We start from the raw sequence: 20,350 nt of genomic DNA, 5'->3' as shown, positions 1-20,350 counted from the left end.
ATTCTAAGAAGAAAGTAAACCTACAGACATCGGTCTTGTTTAACAAAATCTGCCTACAAGAAAATCTGTCACCAAAGTATACCAATATATACATATGTGTATTTATACACACATATTTAGGCATATATTGAAATTCATTGATTTTCATCAGTTAAGACAGGTAATGATGGTGGGTGTAATGCCTAGAACATCAACAGTTTATATGACTGATAACGATTGCTAAGAATTCAAAGACATCTAAATGCTGAAAAAAAAGTTGAAAGCCTTACTCTACAAGCTATCAGATACAATATTTAGTGTTATTCACTCTATTTTAGTTTGTTGAAACAGTGAATATAGGGGCTAGTAGATTTCTGATAAGCTCAGGTATATTTAGAACCTTTATGATCATAATGTTTCCATTGCCAAGTACCTCTGCTAGTAATTACATATATGTTTTGAAATTCACTAGGTTTCAATATTTAAAACAGCTAATTTTAGTAGATGTAATACCTAGAACATCAACAGTTTGTACAACTGGTAATGACTGGTAGGTGTTCAAAAACATTTTAAACTGTAAGGGAGTTGTGACCTTCATTTTCCATGGATGACAATAAGAGTGGGGAACAGTGAAACTATGCACAAGTCTGACAATGAAAATGTGCATCATTGAAGCTATTTTACTCTATTTAAATCTTCTATTAACCAAAATATGTGTGTGTGTGTATGTGTGTATAGTAACATGCATATATTCATGATTTTAGAAAAACACTATGTTCAAGAAGTCTGAATATAAAACAATAAAAAACCTATAACCCAAGTGCTTTCAAAAGGTGGACCCTTCTTCTTCAGGGGTAAACTTTTGAAGAAGAAAGACGCACCTTTCAAAAGTGCTCAGGTTATATATTTTTTTAAAATGTGAAACTTATGTATGGTGAACATTCCTAAAATCAAATTAGTTAAAACTGGCAAGTCAAGTGAAACACCTATGATAAGGACAAAAATAACTTAAAATATGAAGAAAGAAAATACAACAATAATATAGTGTGAAGTAATAAGATAATTTTTGCTATTTGTGTGGCTGTCTTTCCTATGTAATAGGAAGTTGGATTGGGAAAGTGGAATTTAGCTGTTGCACTGTACAGCAGGGAAAATAAGCAAAGTTAAGTAATAGTAGTATTTTTATTTCAGTTGAACTTTGAAAATTTACAGATATTTTCAAACTCAGAAAAATAGATTTTCTCTTATGTTCTGTGACAGAAGGTCAGAGTTTAACTTTGTTCAAAGATTTGTTGCTTCCCTTATTGTCACACAGACATATAGGTGCAGACGCAATAAAGTACTGGTCACTTCCATGTCATAATTGTCAAAAGAGTAGTTGGGAGCTTTTATAGTCATGGATAAGTCAGGCAACAGGGACTATGAATTGAAAACAAAACAGCAGTTTGCCAAGCTGCTAGGCTTAAGAATGATCTTGAAGCAACTGTTGTATACTTTGTGTAATATTAAATAATCATTTTGTATTAATGTTGATTTGAAAAGGTTTTAACTTTCTCTGGTTATATGTTATGGGTTTAGGTGGCATTCATTGACATTGAGGACATTTACCACGCTTGAAAGTCATGAACAGAGGTGAGTGGTTTAGTAATAGTAATTATAATTAATCTTAAAAAAAAAGAATTTCTAGATCCAATCAGGTAATACACGTATTTTTTAAACACACACACACATACAAGTCTGTAAATATACTCATAATAACAAAAGAATTCTAAAAAATGGAAAGCTTTCTGGCAAAATGCAGTATTTTAAGAAGATATAAACTGAAATATAACATATCTCGTGAGAGTTCACTATGAAATTTACATAAATGTTTGAGAACAATTAAAAGAAGTATAAACTAAAAGATAATGTAATTGAAAGAATAGTTATAATCTTAATTATTTTAAATAAAATAATATTTATGTGAAGAAAGTTTGTTGTTTAAGCACAAAGCTGCACAGTAGGATATCTGTGCTCTGCACCTAATGGGTATTGAAACACAATTTTTAGCATTATAAGCCCTCAGACTTACTGCTGAAACACAGGGTGGACCTAACAAAATAGAGATGAAAGTAAAAATAACATTAAATTGCAAGAAAGAATTGTGTTACTCTGTTTAACTTGACAGAAAGTAAATGTTTAAATTTAGACTACAAATAAATATAATGTGTGTATGAGTATACTGTGCCAGCATTCATTTACTCAATGATACACCATGGAAAAACAGTTCCACCTATTTTCATATAAACATTAAAATCTCTTTACTTCAGTATACTTACCCCACTCCCTTTGTCACCTTTCTCTCCAGGCCTGCCCTAACACCATAAAATACAACCAGAACATCACTAAGAAACAAAACTATGTAGAAATAACAGGGTTTTTCCATATAAGCTCTTAGTTTCAAAAAAGGAAAGTGAAAATATATTATTAAAACTGAAAATCTAAATAAAAAGCATGTATATTTGGAACAAAAATACGAAACAAAAAAACACAGAAAATAGTGTATTCTGTGTTTTACTCTCAATTACACTTAATTAATTATTGTTGTTGTTTTAATACAAAGCTACACAATGGGCTATCTGTGCTCTGGCCACTGTGAAAAATTGAACTCCAGATTTTAGCACTGAAAGTCTGAAAACTTACCACTGACCCACCAGTGGACAAATTAATTATTAACATCCAAGAAATTACTATAATTTTGTAATATATTATAAAACCATATCTTGTTATCTAAATTTTTCTTAATGTAAATATGCAATATTTTTTCCCTCTTTCTAACAAAATATATCATAAATAATCTCAGTCAATTAATTATATTCTTTGAATTTTTGTTTATAGTCTGTGACATAACAAAAAAAAAAGAGATGAGTAATAGCTTTCCAGTTTATTTGTTTTGAATTTTGCACAAAGCTACACGAGGGCTATCTGCATTAGCCATCCCTAACTTAGCAGTGTAAGACTAGAGGGGAAGGCAGCTAGTCATCACCACCCACCGCCAACTCTTGGGCTACTCTTTTACCAATGAATAGTGGGATTGACCGTCACATTATAATGCTCCCACAGCTGAAAGGGCAAGCATGTTTGGTGGGACGGGGAATCGAACCCGCAATCCTCAGATTGCGAGTCAAACACCCTAACACCTTGCCATGCCGGGCCAGCTTTCCAGAGTGTGCTTTATTGCATTTCCCCTTTTACTATTTTAAGCTAGCTTAGGTAAAATATTATTAAATACAAAATCCTGTGTTCATTTCTCAACAAGTTTAATGAATCTTTGTGAATATTTCTCAATGAAGTCTATAGACATAATTAGGGGTAATAAAAATTCAAACTAATGAAAATAATGAAGAACATTTTATAAATAATGTCTTATTTGTAATTTTTTCAGAAAGTATATCAGTTTATATGTTAGTTAAAAAATAGATTTTGAGCTCCAATGAATTAACTTTTATAGATTTTTTTATTATGTTGAACACTATCTAATTTACATAGTGGTTCATGGCAAATACATCTCTCATCACTTTACTGATGATCTGTGAAAAAATAAAAGGATAAAATTTAGTACTAACCAAAATAGTATTCTAAAGATTTAAGTTATTAAACTATCTTTGTGTAATTTTTTGCTGTTTTAAAGAAACAGCAATTTAAGCTCTGCATATCTGAGAACTATCCTTACCATTTACTTTATGTTTTTTAAGTGTGTCCAAATGTTCAACTAAAACCTGGCACTATGTGCATTATTGTCATTGATTACTTAGTGTTTCAGGTTTTTTTTTTCCTTATGAAAAGTGTGTTCTCAATCTACTTTTGTGTGAATAAGTTTTAAAAACATAGAATGCTTAGATAATATCAAACTTCTGTTGATGCATTGTCATTTTAGTTGTGAATGTAAGTGTCACAAGTATTACAAACTCTTTCTGTTTCACGTTTTTTAAATGAAGTCATGGATTATTAATGAATGTAAGATAACTAGCTAAATGGTGGCCATGGAAGAGTGAAAATCAATACTATGTATATTTGAAAGTATTTGGTTTAAAAAAGAAATAATTCATAATTAGCTGGACAGCTACATGTACAGTAATTTTATCTTTTTAGTAACTGAAAAGCAAGCTTTTGTTACTACTTTTATTGCTTGTAAAAAAGATATACATTAAATGGCTCTTACTTTATGAAACAATATATATATCTGAGTTCTAATCACTAAAAATACTTACTGGAGGTCCTGGTAATCCAGGGGGTCCTAATAAACCTGGTGGACCCATATCTCCCTGATTTCCTTTATCACCCTTGGACCCTGGTTGGCCCTACATATAAAAAAAAGAATGTTAAATAGTGTACTATTTCTAAATTTCTCAGTTACAATTAAGACTGAATATATTTTATGAAGAACACAAGTGTTTTTCTAAGCTTCTGAAGACACTTCAGCTTCTCTTCGGTAACCGAAAAGAAATCATAAACCATGATGTTTCACTTCTTTAGCAAAGCTTCATTGAAGAAATGAAACATCTTGGTTTATGAGGTTTTTCAGCTCCCTGACAGTAGCTGAACTGTTCTCAAAAATTATCAAAACTGTTCATGACTAAGAATACATCTCATTTAAATTTTTTATATTTTTATTACAGTAGCTTAACAAAGATATGTTAAACATTTTTTAATTACATTTTTTATTTTTGGTTTCTACCTAAATCTCTTGCAAGCTATTTTATGATTTGAATAATGAATTATACTCATTACAAATTGAAAAAAAAATAATTATTAACAAAAACTAATAAACGTTTAACACTAAAATGATTCAAGTCATTTGTTTAGTATTCAAGTGCATCAAATTGAAAAACATTAACTTTATTACAAGACATAAATATAGAAATACCCACACATGAGTTCCTTACAGAAAAAACATAACAGATCCTTTTGTATGTTGTAAAGATGGTCTTTCTTTTTAATTAAATTCTGTTACTTTCAACTTTTAACAAAGCAACTAGAAATAATTTGTTTTTAATTTAACATATGAAAACAAAATAGTAGAACAAACATTTTTATACACCTTTTCATTAACTTGTGACATTACATTATCTTACTGTAAATAACTAGTATAACAACAAACTCATGTGTGCTTTAATACACAAATACTGATAATCCAAATAAGCATCATGGTTTGTTTTGAATTTTGCACAAAGCTACACGAGGGCTATCTGCATTAGCCATCTCTAACTTAGCAGTGTAAGACTAGAGGGAAGGCAGCTAGTCATCACCACCCACCACCAACTCTTGGGCTACTCTTTTACCAATGAATAGTGGGAGTGACCTTCACATTATATTGCCCCCATGGCTGAAAGGGCAAGCATGTTTGGTGGGATGGGGAATCGAACCCACAACTCTCAGATTGTGAGTCGCTCTAACCACCTGGCCATACCAGGCCAAGCATCATGGTGATTATTTGAAATGTGTAAAACTGGGTATGATCATTGGAGAATGTTAAAACGTGGCCTAGACTTATACAACACATTTTGACTCCTTCAAAACTCTCCTTAGAGGTTAGAAAGAATCTGTTTGAAAGTGTTAAAATTGCAATCATAAAACACATTTTTTCAATAGCTGACCAATAAAAAATAGGCGCTTAAATGCAGAAATATCTCTGTTCTATGAGGCAGTTGCAAAGAAGTCCTCTATATACAAGGTAATGTTGAAACAGTAAATATGTGCTTGATGAGAAAGTTTACAAAAATTAATACCACAGGTTAAATTAAGCACATTATTTCAACCAAAAATATTTAGGATGTTCCAGATTAGAATTCAGAACTTTTGTGGATGTGAAATATTCATTGCAGAGAGTAAGGTATGCACCATTTGCTTATTGCAGATATTGTATATACTTTCAAACTAAATGTATTTTTCATCTTGGTACACAATAAAAATTATAGTTAAGATACTATATGTTGCTTAAAATAAATGTGTTTAATCATTATGAGTGATCAAAATAAAGCTACCAAAATCTTCCACTATAAGCTAAAGCTAAACAACACTATTAATTTACAAATGTAATGCCTTTTAGAACTCACCATACTATATATTTTATGTATTATAAAAGATAATTCCTAACTAATTCAATTTCATATTTAATTTATTTCTAATCTTTACTTTTTCTTCTTAATTACTTTGTTTAGTATATATATATATAGTTCTTACCCAAAATTATGCCATACTTACTATATTCCATGATGTGGTGAAGTACTAGTGTTATCAAATGTAATCATATCAGTGTGTGTGTGTGTGTTTATATTCTTAGATAGATAAAATTTTATGCTAAAAGCAATTGAAAAGTACTAAAATGTGATATTTAAATATTTGACTAGTGTGTACAAAGAAATGAATTTACTACTTTACTATAATTAACTCATCTATATATTTACTGATAGGCCATGAGGTCCCCGGACTCCTGGAACACCAATTTTTCCATTAGTACCTGGTAAACCTGGAGACCCAACCTTTCCCTAGAAAATAAATGGTTTAAACTATTAGAAAATTGAACTACATCTATGTGATTTATTTCAATCGGTATTTATTTCTACTTTACTTTTTCTTTGTAAATATTTATTTGAAGGAAAAATATAAAAAACATCTTAGGTTATTAATTAGTTGAGACTTTACAAATAGAAGAAACTGGCAATGATATGTACAAATCAAGATATATTTGTCAATGTTAAAAAAAAAGTTGTATATGCTTATATATTCAATTACTTTAAAACTTTTGAAATTTACACAGAAGAACTTTGAAATCTCCAAAGATATACGTTAAAAAATCTTTTTGTCCTCTTACTGGAAGGCCAGGAAATCCAATATCTCCTTTCTCTCCTTTTTCTCCTGGTGATCCTATGTCCCCTTTTGGTCCATCATGACCACGTTTCCCACGGCCAGCAAATTTTCCATGTCGTCCTCGCTTGCCCTGATTATTCAATAAAAAATAAAATCTTAGGCTAAAGTATAAAATTGGTAATTAATTTTATAAACTAATTAAGAAATTAAAATATTGATTCATTTTATTATGTAACCAATGTGCATAACGATTTTTTTATATTTTCATACTTTTCCCAAACTTTTGTCAACAGAAATGCTTAATGATGTTAATATTTTTTACTCTAAAGAAACAGCATCTTTTATGTGTTTAATTCTACCCTTAAGTGCTATTAGATATGAAATTTGATGCTAAATAGCTTTCCTCATATTTATGTTCTGAAATTACTGAATATGGTATAATCACACTAATTTTACATGTTAAGGATTTAACCATAAAGCTTTTTAGTGAAAAATGTTTATTACTTTATAATTTTGTTATTATATAGCATACAAATTTACTCTGAATAGTTGCTAAATGTAAAAAAAAATTGAATAAGGTACTTACTTGCCCCGTAGGACGTTAGTCAGGGTTAGTGGTTAATGGCCTATCTCAGTTGGCATGCTGGTTAAGTTCAAGTAAACATCAGTGAAATATTTTGTTTCTGAGGTCAAATATGTAGTTAAGGGATTGAAATTTAAAAAAAACAACAACGTTGTTCGTTTCTGTTAGCAACACAGAAATACATAAATAAAGAAAGCATTTAATAAATAATGTTACTTTGAAATATTATACGGTAATTATTTAAGGGGTTATCATTTAAGACCATTTTAGCAACCTTTTGATGGTTAGGTACAAGATACATGGTTGTCAGTATTAAATATAGCAAACTATCTATAGAAATCCACAATAAAAAGTTTGTAGAGAATGTTTGTTTGGTTTGAAGTTGGAAATATTTAATACTAAAAATATGTAAATTAATATAGAAATTCCTTATTATTCTTTTAATGATGGAAAATATACATTACATAATATTGGATTAAATCTAATTATTTATGAAAATTCCATGAACTCTTGTTCCACATTCGTCTAAAATTACGAAAAAGAAATGTTTAAATAACTTTGAAGTACTTATACTGAAAACAAAATGTTCAATAATTTATCTTCTATTTTTTTATATGGACATTTTAAAATGTTTAAGGTCAGTCAGGTATTCTAAATACTGATGAAGTATTAACTGATTGATTTCTTATCATTTGTTTTACACTGATAATTTTTAAAGCATTCTAATTTTATAAAAAAATATTCCAGTGATATTTGGAATGATATACAGTGTACACTAACACTACCCTTAAATATCTTGTTCTGATCTGATGTTAAGTACTGTATGAAAAGAAATTGAGGGATAGACGGTTTTTTACAGATTGAGATCCCCAATGAATTATCAGAATTTTCAACTCTCACATGTTCACGAATTAATAAGATCTTTGTTCAATAAATGTGTAAAATCTCTAGAATTTAGTTGTTTTTAAAGAGATTAACATTACATTAAAATATATCTGAATGAATCTAGGCATTTAAGAAATTACATCTTGTTTTCAGATTTAAATTTTCTTCTGTTATTTTTTCTGTGGTGAGAAAAAACAGATCATTAAATTTAAATTACAAACAAATTTAAAATCATATGAATCATGTTATTTACAGCTCTTTCCATAAAATAATAAATTTTGTTTGTTTGTTGTTAAGTCTACCTGTGCTCTGTCCACTATGGGTATTGAAAACCAATTTTTAGCATTATAAACCCTCAGATGTACTGCTTGGCTACTGGGGGCAAAAGGCTAAGTTCAGATACTTAAGTTATCATCCAAAATGTTATATAAAAATATTTATATATGCATTTCACTAGATACCAATATCACTCAAAAATTCAAACACAGTTTTCAAGCAGATTAAACAGAAAGAAATGATCATAAAAAGTTTGGCTTACCACACAAACCTAATTCACAGTTGATCTATATTTCAACAATTATGTAATTTTTGCTGAAATACCCATCATCTGGCTCTATTCTAAGTTTATTATATTATCATATCTTGCACCTATATACACCTGTATTATATATTGAAGGTGTTGGAATTATATCTCATTGGTTGAAAATATGATAATCCTAAGATTCTTGTGATTAATATCATAATTCTATTCACTAAACACACACTCACATACAAAAATAGAGTTTGAATTATGTAGACATTATATGTATATTTATTATGATATAAACAGTTCAAAACACCATGATAATAGACTGCACTAGAACATATAAATGTCACATTAAAATGGTATTATCATGACAAAATAAAACAATACTCAATAAATTAAACATGTTGTAGATTGAAATAAAGTCACAAACTAAATTAATCGTTTCTGTCAAATGATCTTATTGTGGAGAGTTGAGTGTAAGGATTGTTTTTCCAATTTTTATACCACTCCAATCACCACAAAATCCTTTTTCATACTAGATCATTTTTAGTGACTATACTCTATATCTAAAAATACAGAAAGTTATTCTTACCTGAGTGATATACTGTTCTCAAAATCTTGTAAAAGCAACAGCTTAAAATCACCATGTTTATATAAAGTAGAGGTGGTGGGAACATGGAAGTTGGTTTTCATTTTTTATGCTATGGTTCTACAAAATGTTTTGGATACTTTCATGTTCAATAATTAGGTCAAAATGATACTGGAGGCAGTTAAAATTAAACCATTTTAAGGGGTATGTAGGAAAACAGAGAAATTAGCACAAAAAACAGAAGAGAAGCATAAGAAATCATTAGTGTATGTTATTGTTGAAGGCTGACAAACACATAAAATACATGTAGGTAAATAGCAATTGTGAAAGTAGCAAGTCACATTGAAAAACAAACTCAAAACAGAACATGACTTTTCAACCATCCATTTTGCTGTTTAATAAAAAGTCATATACAATACAAGAACTATTATGTACTTAATATGTGTACATTAAACCTAGAAATGTAAACAATCATAAACTTCAGACTTATATTAAAATAGGTAATTACTGTGACACTCTGGGTATAAAAATAGTTGATTTACCAATGACAGTAATATGTCTATTTATATGAAAAAAATATATAATAAACAAATTTTGCAGACAAACCTGGCTTATCATTATGTTACTAGTATTTCTTAAACCTAAAAATGGCTAACACTACTTATACAGTTATATAACTGCCACTAATAGTAAATATGATGAAAATCATCTTAATTAAAAATGCTACAAATTCCTCTTCATATTTATTTGAAAAATAGCATATGAAAAGCTTATAATATAATTGTTATTAATTACATGTTTCATAGTAGATTAGAATCCATTTTAATCAAATAATGGTATATGAAAAAAATTCTTACCCTCTTGCCTCTTCTGCCTCTTTCTCCTTTGTCTCCTTTCTCTCCATGATCACCTTGAGGTCCTGGAATTCCAGAGTCTCCCTAAAAGGCAGTCAAAGAGAATAACTGTATAAAAAAAGACATATTAGAGATGAAAAAGACAAACGAAATGTGAAATGTGTTAATTTTCCATTAAAAATGGATAATTCACTTTATCACAGCATTTAATTCAAAACAATCTAATTCCATAATTGTTTAGTTGAAACAATATTTTGTTAAACATTATAACAGTCCAAGTGGCAAGTTTGCAAATTTCTTGAAGCACTGGCATCTTAGCTGATAGACCAAAGAATCAGTTTAACAATATTCTAGGTTCTATTTTCCATTCTAATGTTGTTTCTTTCTTTAATGGGATAAAGCTAGCATAATCATGAAAGATTACTTATTGATGAAAACAAATGAAGCAAATTCCTAGGTTTATTTGCTACCTATATTTTCTTTCGACAATAAATATGTATAACTTAACATATATTTTATGGAATAACAGCTATATTGACCTGCAGTGCAACTATTTTCAGTTGTTTTGTTTTGCCTATAAATTAAAATTTAATTCTGTATCATATTAAATGTTGTTAAATGAGCTAATACGCTATGAATAACACATGTACCTACATCACAAAACTTTGTTTTTCAAAATACAATCCATATGTTTTAATAAAAACTCCATAAGTATGTGAAAACGATTACTAACTTTCCTTCCCTGTGGTCCAGCAGGTCCAGGTGGTCCAGGAGGGCCGGGTGGACCTTCTATAAACCCAGTTGGGAGCTTGTTGCCATCCAACATTGTAGTTAACCCTTGGTCACCTTTGTCACCTTTTTCTCCCTAATGTATCCCAAAGAGATAGTTCTTGTTAATTTGGGATTATATCAACTAATACACAAAATGCACATATTACTTCTCATTTTCCAATAAATGAGATAAACTCTAGATTACTCTTATCAGCATAAAATGTCATCTTCCATGATAAGTTTGTAGCTGTGTATTAGTTTGAGTGGTTAAAATGTGCCTTACTAGCAAGCACTAAGGGGCTAGTCCTTTAGTTTCAACTGGTAGAGCATTGCTTGATGTGCAAGAAGTCTCAGGCTGAAATCCCAGGCAAGGAAATATATATTGTGAAAAAATTGAAATACCACAGCTGTAACGCTTTCTGTAACAATTTAAAAACAGTTATATATAAATGATTACATTTCAACTGCTAAAGACTTCTAAATAGATTCACTTGACTTGGAAGCTAGTTACCAATGGCTCTATCAATGTTCTGGAGCAACTAATATCTCTATATCAAGATTCAACTGATTAGGGAACTTATTACTGTTTTTTAAAATTTTCAGTACTGACTGAAGGATAGAAACCATTATTTAATGAAGACAACAAACAACTTCGGAAAAATGTTTAATTACTTGTACCCGATGTTTCGGCTTATGCCTATATCAAGGGTCTATGAATGTCACAGGTTACCAAACTGATTTTAAATGACAGTAACCTAAAACATAATACAGCTACAACAATATAATGGAAAAGTGTACGTGACATGAGTATAGTTAAACAGTTTTGAGTTGTTGATCATAAAAATTGTGAAAATTATAATGATAAAATGTTAAAGGGGCCAGGCATTGTACCTATAAATGGAAGGGTGTCTGGATTGAATAAAAAGTGATTCCTTTATTTTCTGTCGAGGAAATTGTCACATTTTTCTGAAGTTGTTTGTCGTCTTCATTAGATAATGATTACCAGTGCCTGTGTCAATGTTCTGTAGGAACGAAGATTTTCATATCATGATTCAACTGACTGGTGAGATGGTTATCACTGACTGTATCAATGTTCTGGAGGAACTAACATTTTTAGTATCCTCCTTTCTTAAATTTTTAATTTTGTATTTAACAATTTTTAAGCAATTGCTTAATATAATAGATTAGGAAAAATAAACTTAATATGTATATGTATTAAAGGTCTGATGTAAAATGACTAAACCTTTAATTTAAGTCACAAGAATGCTAACAAATGTCAATTTAAACTTACTCATTTAAATGTATTTTGTTTTAAGTTCCTACTTTAAACCTCCTATGTCAAAAAACAACAAAGAAACTATGAAATCTTCAACAAAAATACTAATATCAGTATTTGAAACATTACATTTACTTTTACAAAGAATACATTTGTCCACTAAAGAAAATGCTTGAATACTCATAGCACTAGGTATAATTTAAAGGAATTATGATATCATGAAATGTCTTTATCTTGAAAGCATTAAACAAGAAATGTATTCAACTTATACTGTAGCTCAAAGAATGGATAATGTGAAATTAACAAGGTTTAACAGGTTTTCCAGAAGTTTTCAAGAAGTATAGGTCAATACAGCAATCTAAGTTGATTTTACTTGTTCCATAATTGATCTTGGAAAAGAATCCACATTTTTTTATTATTTGTGAAATTGTACAAATTATGATATATAGGTGAATTTAAACATGTAACAATAACTTCAACAAATAATCAGTCCATTAAAAAATATATCAAAAACCAACTTCCTATTTAATGTGGCTCTGACAATTATCACCATCATAATTTATCCACATAAATGTTTCATGAACAACAATCAAATTAAAGTGTTTCAAATTTGTCACCTTGTGCTTTGTAGATCGATAGGCATTCTCGCTGGTGAACATATATATTCTTGGCATTAGAAAACAATTTGGAAAATAATCAACATTAAAAAGCAGCTACAAACAGAAAATCAGGAATATTATTAATCTTTAAATAAAAATGTTAAATAACAGAAATTTGAACTGAAAGAAAATTCAATCAAGCTACTACCAATCCTGATAAGGTTGACAGTGAAGCAGTAGAATAAATTATGACTGTTGCAGCTGTGTCAGCTTCAGTATGTAACTCAGCTGCTGGTTAGTAAACATGAATGAAGGATATAAAAACTGATAAAGGTATGAGAACCAATAACTAATAAGTTTATATTTATTTAGGAATTAACATCTCTCCTGCAGGTTAAAAATGTACAGAAAATGTTAGTTAAAGGGTGATTGATTAGCAGTTATAAGTAGCCATGGCTGAAAAATCCCACCAAACTCAAGGAACAATGTGAAGTTGAGAAACTCAAGTTTTTTCAGATCCATAAACTTGGAAACAATGTTAGTCTTAAGATTTAGAGTGACATGACACACATCAGAGAAGTGTTTGTCAATTAACTCTTGCTGCTCACAGGAATTCCTGGTAGGCCTGGTGATCCTGGTACCCCAGTCATGCCAAGTAGTCCGGGAGCACCCATGAACCCTCGTTCCCCTTTCTTTCCCTATAGTCCATGGTTTAATCAGTGGATATTTTAAAACAAAAATATATTCAATGCAAATCTGCTGACTATATAAGTGAAATACTTTGAGATTGATAACTAGAGTGAGCTCTTAAGGTTTGCTGAATTAAGCTTAAAGCACTGAAAGAAAATAGATTAAAGAAATAACTGTAATTATGCTACATCTAACCTACAATTATTTTTAAGCTACATGTTGTGTGTGGCATATAACATAAAATTAAAGATGAACAAGAGACCCTTTGACCCACTAAATTAAACACTAAAAAACTCAAAGCCAGTTATTATCATTGAAATATTTATCAAACTTTCCCTTAAGCTCCCTTAAAGTAATTGCATCTACCACAACTGAAGGCAGCCCATTACAAAGGCCAATCACACTATTAGAAAAATAAAGCTGTCTTAGCTAAATATGACACCTACTCTGCCAAAATTTATATTTTGTCCCCTAATCTTACCATTTTAATCATTAAATACGAAAAAATATTATGCATTAACACTATCAGTTCTCTTAAAAACCTTAAATACTTTAATCAGATCCCCTCTAATTCTTTGATTTTCAAGATAAAACATATTCCAAGATCTTAACCTATCTTTGTATAACAACTTTACATCCAAGATATCATCCTAGTAGCCCTCCTTTGAGCTCTTCCCAATGATTCAACATCATTTTTAAGGTAAGAAACCCAAAACTGACACAGTACTCCAAATTTGGCTTAACCAGTGAGCTATACAATGACATTATGACCTCTATGAACTAGTATTTAATATTTTTGTACATACAACTTAAAATCCTATTTGCATTCTACTAACAACAACACATTGCTTGAATAGCTTAAGAAACTAATGAATCAGAACAACAAGATCTTTTTTTTTTTCCCATAACACTGTTAAGGCTAATCCCATCAGTGTTATATGTATACTCAAATTATGATAACCCACATGCATTGCCTTGCATTTATTATAATTAAAATCATCTGGCAGTTATCTGCCCAATTCACCAAATAATCCAAATCCTTTTGTAAAGCAGTAGCAACCTCCTTACAAGCAGCAACATCCAAAACTTTATTGTCATCAGCAAATTTAAATTATCTATTGACCATTCCCTCTTATATGCCATTGATGTAAATCAAAAAGGGCAAAGGTCCTCACACAGATCCCTGAGGTACTCCACTCATGAAATTAATCCAGTTTGACTGAACATTTTTAACAAGCCTTTTATGTGGCACCTTGTAAAATGCTTTCTGAAAATCGAGATACACCAAATCCACACCTGTACCCTCATCTACATAAACAATAATCTCTTCAAAGAATGTCAATGAATTAGTAAGGCAAGATTTTCCCCTAGCAAAACCATTCTAACTATCTAAAAAAAAATGTAAACTTTGTTAAATGACTTTGTAAAACATATTTTATCTGACTTTCATAAACTTTTCCTACCACTGATGTAAGACTAATAGGTCTGTAAATACTGGGACAATTTTTATCACCTCCCTTGAAAAGAGGTGTAACATTAACCAGCTTCCAATTTTTTTGCACGTGCCCATTATTCAAGAACCTAGAAAAAACAGCAGCAAGTGGCTCACATATTCATTCCTTAACCTCTTTAAAAACCCTTGAATAAATGTTATCTAGCCCACAAGCTTTATTATTTTTTAAAGTTCCCAACTTTTTCTTAACAAGCTCAAAATTAATGTGATATCTTGTTCAATATTATTTCCATCTACCAACTGGTCAGGATGAAGAATATTACTTAAATATTCATCAGGAAAACAGAAGAAAAAATAGAATTTAACAAACCAGCCATCCCATAATCCTCAAATATTAGCCTTCCTGTATCATCCCTCAAAGGCCCTACTCTCATCCTAACATTTTGCTTAGTCTGCATGTATTTGAAAAAAATCCTCATCATGAATTTCTGTGCTCCCTGGTGGCTATTTAGTAAGTCAGTGGGCTTTTAATGCTAAAAATCAGGTTTTAATACCAGTTGCAGCCAAAACAGAGATAGCCCAGTGTGTAGCTTTGTGCTTCACAACAAACAAAACTTAGTTTTTAAATTTTCAACCAATCTTTTCCCTTTCAGATATTTTTATATTTTTAATTTCCCATTTCACCAACACTCTTGATTTTCTACAATACTCTAAATTTCCCATCATTGCTGTTAGCTTTTATATCACAACTTGGTCAGGCTGTAACTCAGATTTTCTAAATAAAGCCACTCCTTCCCCCTTTTTAATACTCTATCCCTATTGAACAACCTTATACTCTGTATTTCAAAGAAATTCCTGTCATGAGAATTGTCTATATTTAGCCAGGTTTCAGTTATTCCCATTATACTAAAATTTTTTGTTATAAGCAGTGTACCAAAGTCATTTATTTTATTTTGTATACTTCTAACTATACAATAATAACAGTTTAGCCTACCATTAAAACTACCTTTGTACCTTCTTCACGCACTATACACCTCTCTACATCTTAATTTTTCTTCATAATTCTGGACCTCTACATTGTTCAATTCTTGCCCTTAAGTTAAGTTAATAGCCCTTGCAAACAAGCCAGCCCTTACCCTATTTAAATATAAACCACCCCAAAAGCTTTCTTTTCCCATTGAACTGATCCTACAAATCCAACCACCTAGCATTCAGTTTTAGTGACCTACTTATAATTTCATCCACACAATTAAATTTGGGTAATATTCCTGACAGAATTAAGATATTATACTCCTTTTCTTTGAATTCCTTGTACCTAATAATAAGCTCCTCTGACTGACCATTTCCTATATCATTAGCCCCTATGTGCACTACAAAGACTGCATCATTGCTAGCATCTTTTTTACAATATCACTTGCTCTGTTGGTTATGTCCTCCACCCCATCCCTGGACAGCATAATCTAATTATTTACCTGATAGTTTGTTCCTTTCAGTTAGCTAAGCTTCCAAATTACTTTCTATCCTGATTATATTACATTAATTTCAGATATAAATTTTGAATATTGAATAACTTCGCTTTTTGATATAAAAAAGTAAAAAAATAAAGATAAATGTAAACTTATTTCACCTATTATTAAGCTGATTGAAATACATCTATAAATTATTTCTATGAGTATGCCAACATTGATATTTTGATATAGAACATCGTAAGAATCATTTTTAACTACACTGAGTCTTGTGGTAGAAACTGTAAGTACACTGAGCAAGACATTTCTAATGATTTTATTTGTATGTCATCAATATTCCAGTCTACCTTCCAATACAGGAAAAAAATTATCATGCGACATCTTTTGTTATATGAAGAAGTTAATAAACTGGAATTTGGTTGGCTCATCTTTAGGTTGGTTTAGTCCAAAATATGGGAAGAGAGCATCCTAATCTCTAATAATTCTACATCAAAGACCAGATAAAAAATTCAGAAATGAGTTCTGGTGGGATCAAAAATGAAATTTTATACAACCTGAGGAGCATATTTAATGATTAAGGAAATTTTCTTATGTTTATTGATAGCTAAACAGTAAGAAGTTATGAATATGCATGACAAAGATATAAAACTTAAGAGATGGGTAGTTTCATGGGAAACATTTTATTATTTTGTGTGAATATTACAGGTACAATATACATATTGTTGTTTTTCCCTAATTAAAACAACAACAACCATATTTATAACAGTTTTACCTTAGGGCCTTGAAGTCCATCTTTACCCATTGGCCCCTAAAAATGTTGAGAAAAATACCATATTACACACACTATCAGAGAATTTTCAGTCATTAGGTTTACTTTTAAAGACAAAACATATTTTGAAAACAGATATTAGAATCTAATTTAGAATTTATTAAAAAAAACTGCTTTCCAAGTGTAAACATGTTTTAAGAAACACTGAGAAATGTTTTAAAAAGTAATTTTAACACAATATAAATGTATGAGATTCTACATTTCTACTGTTTCTCAGTGTTTGGTAAACAGCATAAAATATTATTTTGAATAACAATTAAAATTAGCAGAGGCATTGCTAGGTACTTAAAAGATTTGGGGCTTGGGCCCATAGGCATGGGAATTTTTGGCATCTCACTATGATATTGATCATTGTTTTCTGTTCTGATTTTTCAAGACACCAACTGGGAATTCAAGGTACTGCTGAATAGAATGTTCCAGTGCCTAACAACGGCTCTGAAAAGTAGTCACTATTTGTTAGCATAAACTTCATGTCAAAGAACATACTTAGCATTAATTTAAAGGATTATATCTTAATGATTAAAAACTTTAAAGTTATTTTTATATTTTATAATACAAGTATTGAATACGTCTACATGTTTCTGAAAACAGTTTAACTTCCTACAAACATTTAAGCAGTTATGAATGGCAATAATAAATTAATATGAAAATTGAGTTATCTTTAAGGAAACATAACATTTTGAAATCACTTTTAAATAAGAGCTTTAAAGAATGGAGATCACTCCAGGTATGTTTCTAATTAGCATATAACTGAGTTAACAACAGATGGGTTGAAAGTGTTGAATATCATTTAAACATCATTCTCACTTACATACTGATATATTATTTTTTGTCATAAGCCTTTTTACACGTGTAATGTTCTAATTATAGCTTTAGTACAAATAAGTTTTAATTATAGCTTTAGTATAAATAAGTTTTAATTATAGCTTCAGTAGAAATAAGTTTTAATTATAGCTTTAGTATAAATAAGTTTTAATTATAGCTTTAGTATAAATAAGTTTTAACATTTACATCTATACACAATACCAAATTTTAGGTGCTTAAGAGCCAGCCCAAGCCCCGGGTTAGTAATATCATCAGGCCCCCTTTCATTCTATATATTAACTTTTGCTGATTTTTTCATAAACGATATTTAGGTGACAAATTTCTTCATGAATCCATGAAAAAGCAGTAGCCATTTTAGCTTATTAAGTAGTATGTATTTCTAGTGAGCTTTGGAATATCCCACTGCCAGGACCCTCAATAGACCCCAGGGCAGCTGCCCCCCCTCATCACCCATGATACCAATTTCGAGGTTTTCTTTGCATGATGGACCAATTTAGTGAAAACAAGCATACAAACTAGCTAGGTGTAAACTGTCCCAAAACATCTAATATAATAGTTTATTTACAGAAACACATTACTGTACATACTAATAATAATCTGTAGAGATGAATGTATGGATTCACTCTGTGAAAGTTGTGTAAGGTAAGAAAGCATTAACTGAATAGAGTTCAAATACTATTAGAAAACATTCTATTTTTTTTTCTGTATCACAAGTGTAGTATAATAAAAACTTACAACTGGTCCAGGTGGGCCAGGTGGTCCTAATTCACCCATTGGTCCCTAAAAATACAGACACAGTATTATAGGTTTGCTTATTTTAAGGTGACTGACTATGAACAGGAAAAGTTTAGAGACAAAAGACTTTAATGTTTATGGTACTTTTGCTACCATTCAAATAGAAAAAATTTAAAGGTTTGTTAAAAATTTCATGTTATATGTATTAGAGTGATATTGAAAAACATTATGAGTATGAATGATGTTTTAATTCTCGATTGACATATGAATTAGAGAAAGTTTGCATACTATAAGGACCAGTATTTGACCAAAAAATAAAATTTAATCTTATGTATAAATGAAGTGAAAACTTCATACTTAAAGGAAATAAAAGTTTAAAAACAGCTTATCAAGAGAATACAAAAGTTTATGGTAATTAGAAAGGCATATTTAAGCTTTTATTACTAATAACTGTATTTCAACATCTTATTTTGTACATATATTTATTTTTATCATAGTAAATAATAAATTATAATCTCTATGTCTACAAACTATTTTAAATTTTAAAGTAATGTTTATTGTTCTTTTATGTTTGCAGAGAGAATGTAAAATCACCAGTTTGAAAAACTGGAATTATTTATGTTAATAATTGTGAATTTGGCAAGAAACAAATTTTGAATTTGCAATAGTAAATAGTATTACTTTATTGGGCTAACCTTATCAGTTCTGTTTTAATGGATTACACTAAGCTTACTTACTTATAATTAGGTAATTTCATATGATTTTAGGAAAATACTTATTACAAAACGTTAATCAAAACAAATACAATATCCTTGCACAACTAGGTCGATATTTTAGATATGTTAAATGGTTGTTAGAACATCGTTTTGTTAATTCTTAGGGGAATCTAAGGAAAGTATTAAATTTCAAGAATTAATTCAATGCAGCATTATAATTCTTTTTAAGGTTTCATTGAAATAACTTAAAAATAAGAAAAGCATATTTTAAATAATTTTAACTCAAAACATCAAAAAATATAGCTTTTTATAAACTGCCATGTTTTTATATTCCTATTTTATGTATATTGTAAGGCATATAATATAGTTTCTTATGTAATGCACTTTAATGGCATGTAGAAGTTCAAGTACACGAAATATACTTTGTAATTCACTTGATTCCAATATGTTTCAAATAATATCAATTCTAGTTGAAAATAACTGCTATCACATCATAGACTGAGCAAAGTGAGTTGGATAACAGGCACCAAAAATAATTATATAATGCCAAGATTACTTACCTGCTCACCAGGCATTCCAGTTTGACCATCAAAACCAGGTAGGCCAGTAGGACCTGGGGGTCCTGGAGGTCCAGGTGGTCCAGTCTCGCCAGGTTCACCCTAAATTAAGAAGAAATATTCAACTCTTCAGCCAAAAGTAAGAAACTTGTGTATAAATAGTATAAA

The 20,350-nt window shown here is 29.9% G+C and overlaps 1 protein-coding gene and 1 long non-coding RNA gene across 9 annotated transcripts in view; one reads left to right on the top strand and one right to left on the bottom strand.

Annotated features, from left to right (window-relative positions):
• Positions 1 to 6,964, top strand: part of LOC111086598 — an 11,697-nt gene extending 4,733 nt beyond the window's left edge. The window contains exons 2-3 of the long non-coding RNA XR_002611344.1: positions 1,558 to 1,611; positions 6,432 to 6,964. This is a non-coding gene — a long non-coding RNA (uncharacterized LOC111086598). The remainder of the gene's footprint in view (positions 1 to 1,557; positions 1,612 to 6,431) is intronic.
• The window catches only part of LOC106462738 (collagen alpha chain CG42342-like), a 220,189-nt gene that overhangs the window by 43,506 nt on the left and 156,333 nt on the right, over positions 1 to 20,350 (bottom strand). For 6 of the 8 annotated variants that reach the window (XM_022390068.1, XM_022390071.1, XM_022390069.1 and 3 more), the window contains 9 exons: positions 20,186 to 20,284; positions 18,910 to 18,954; positions 17,293 to 17,328; positions 10,999 to 11,130; positions 10,269 to 10,349; positions 6,833 to 6,958; positions 6,426 to 6,506; positions 4,230 to 4,319; positions 2,298 to 2,333 (listed from right to left, as the gene is read on the bottom strand). In XM_022390068.1, the coding sequence (XP_022245776.1) occupies positions 2,298 to 2,333; positions 4,230 to 4,319; positions 6,426 to 6,506; positions 6,833 to 6,958; positions 10,269 to 10,349; positions 10,999 to 11,130; positions 17,293 to 17,328; positions 18,910 to 18,954; positions 20,186 to 20,284 (726 nt within the window). The remainder of the gene's footprint in view (positions 1 to 2,297; positions 2,334 to 4,229; positions 4,320 to 6,425; positions 6,507 to 6,832; positions 6,959 to 10,268; positions 10,350 to 10,998; positions 11,131 to 17,292; positions 17,329 to 18,909; positions 18,955 to 20,185; positions 20,285 to 20,350) is intronic. The other 2 variants (XM_022390070.1, XM_022390072.1) reach the window with 1 other exon arrangement.

This window comes from Limulus polyphemus, unplaced genomic scaffold (genome assembly GCF_000517525.1).
Source record: "Limulus polyphemus unplaced genomic scaffold, Limulus_polyphemus-2.1.2 Scaffold1235, whole genome shotgun sequence".
Taxonomy (NCBI): Eukaryota; Metazoa; Arthropoda; class Merostomata; order Xiphosura; family Limulidae; genus Limulus; species Limulus polyphemus.
Note: the sequence above shows the minus strand (reverse complement) of the source record. Positions and strands in the feature narration are given on the sequence as shown.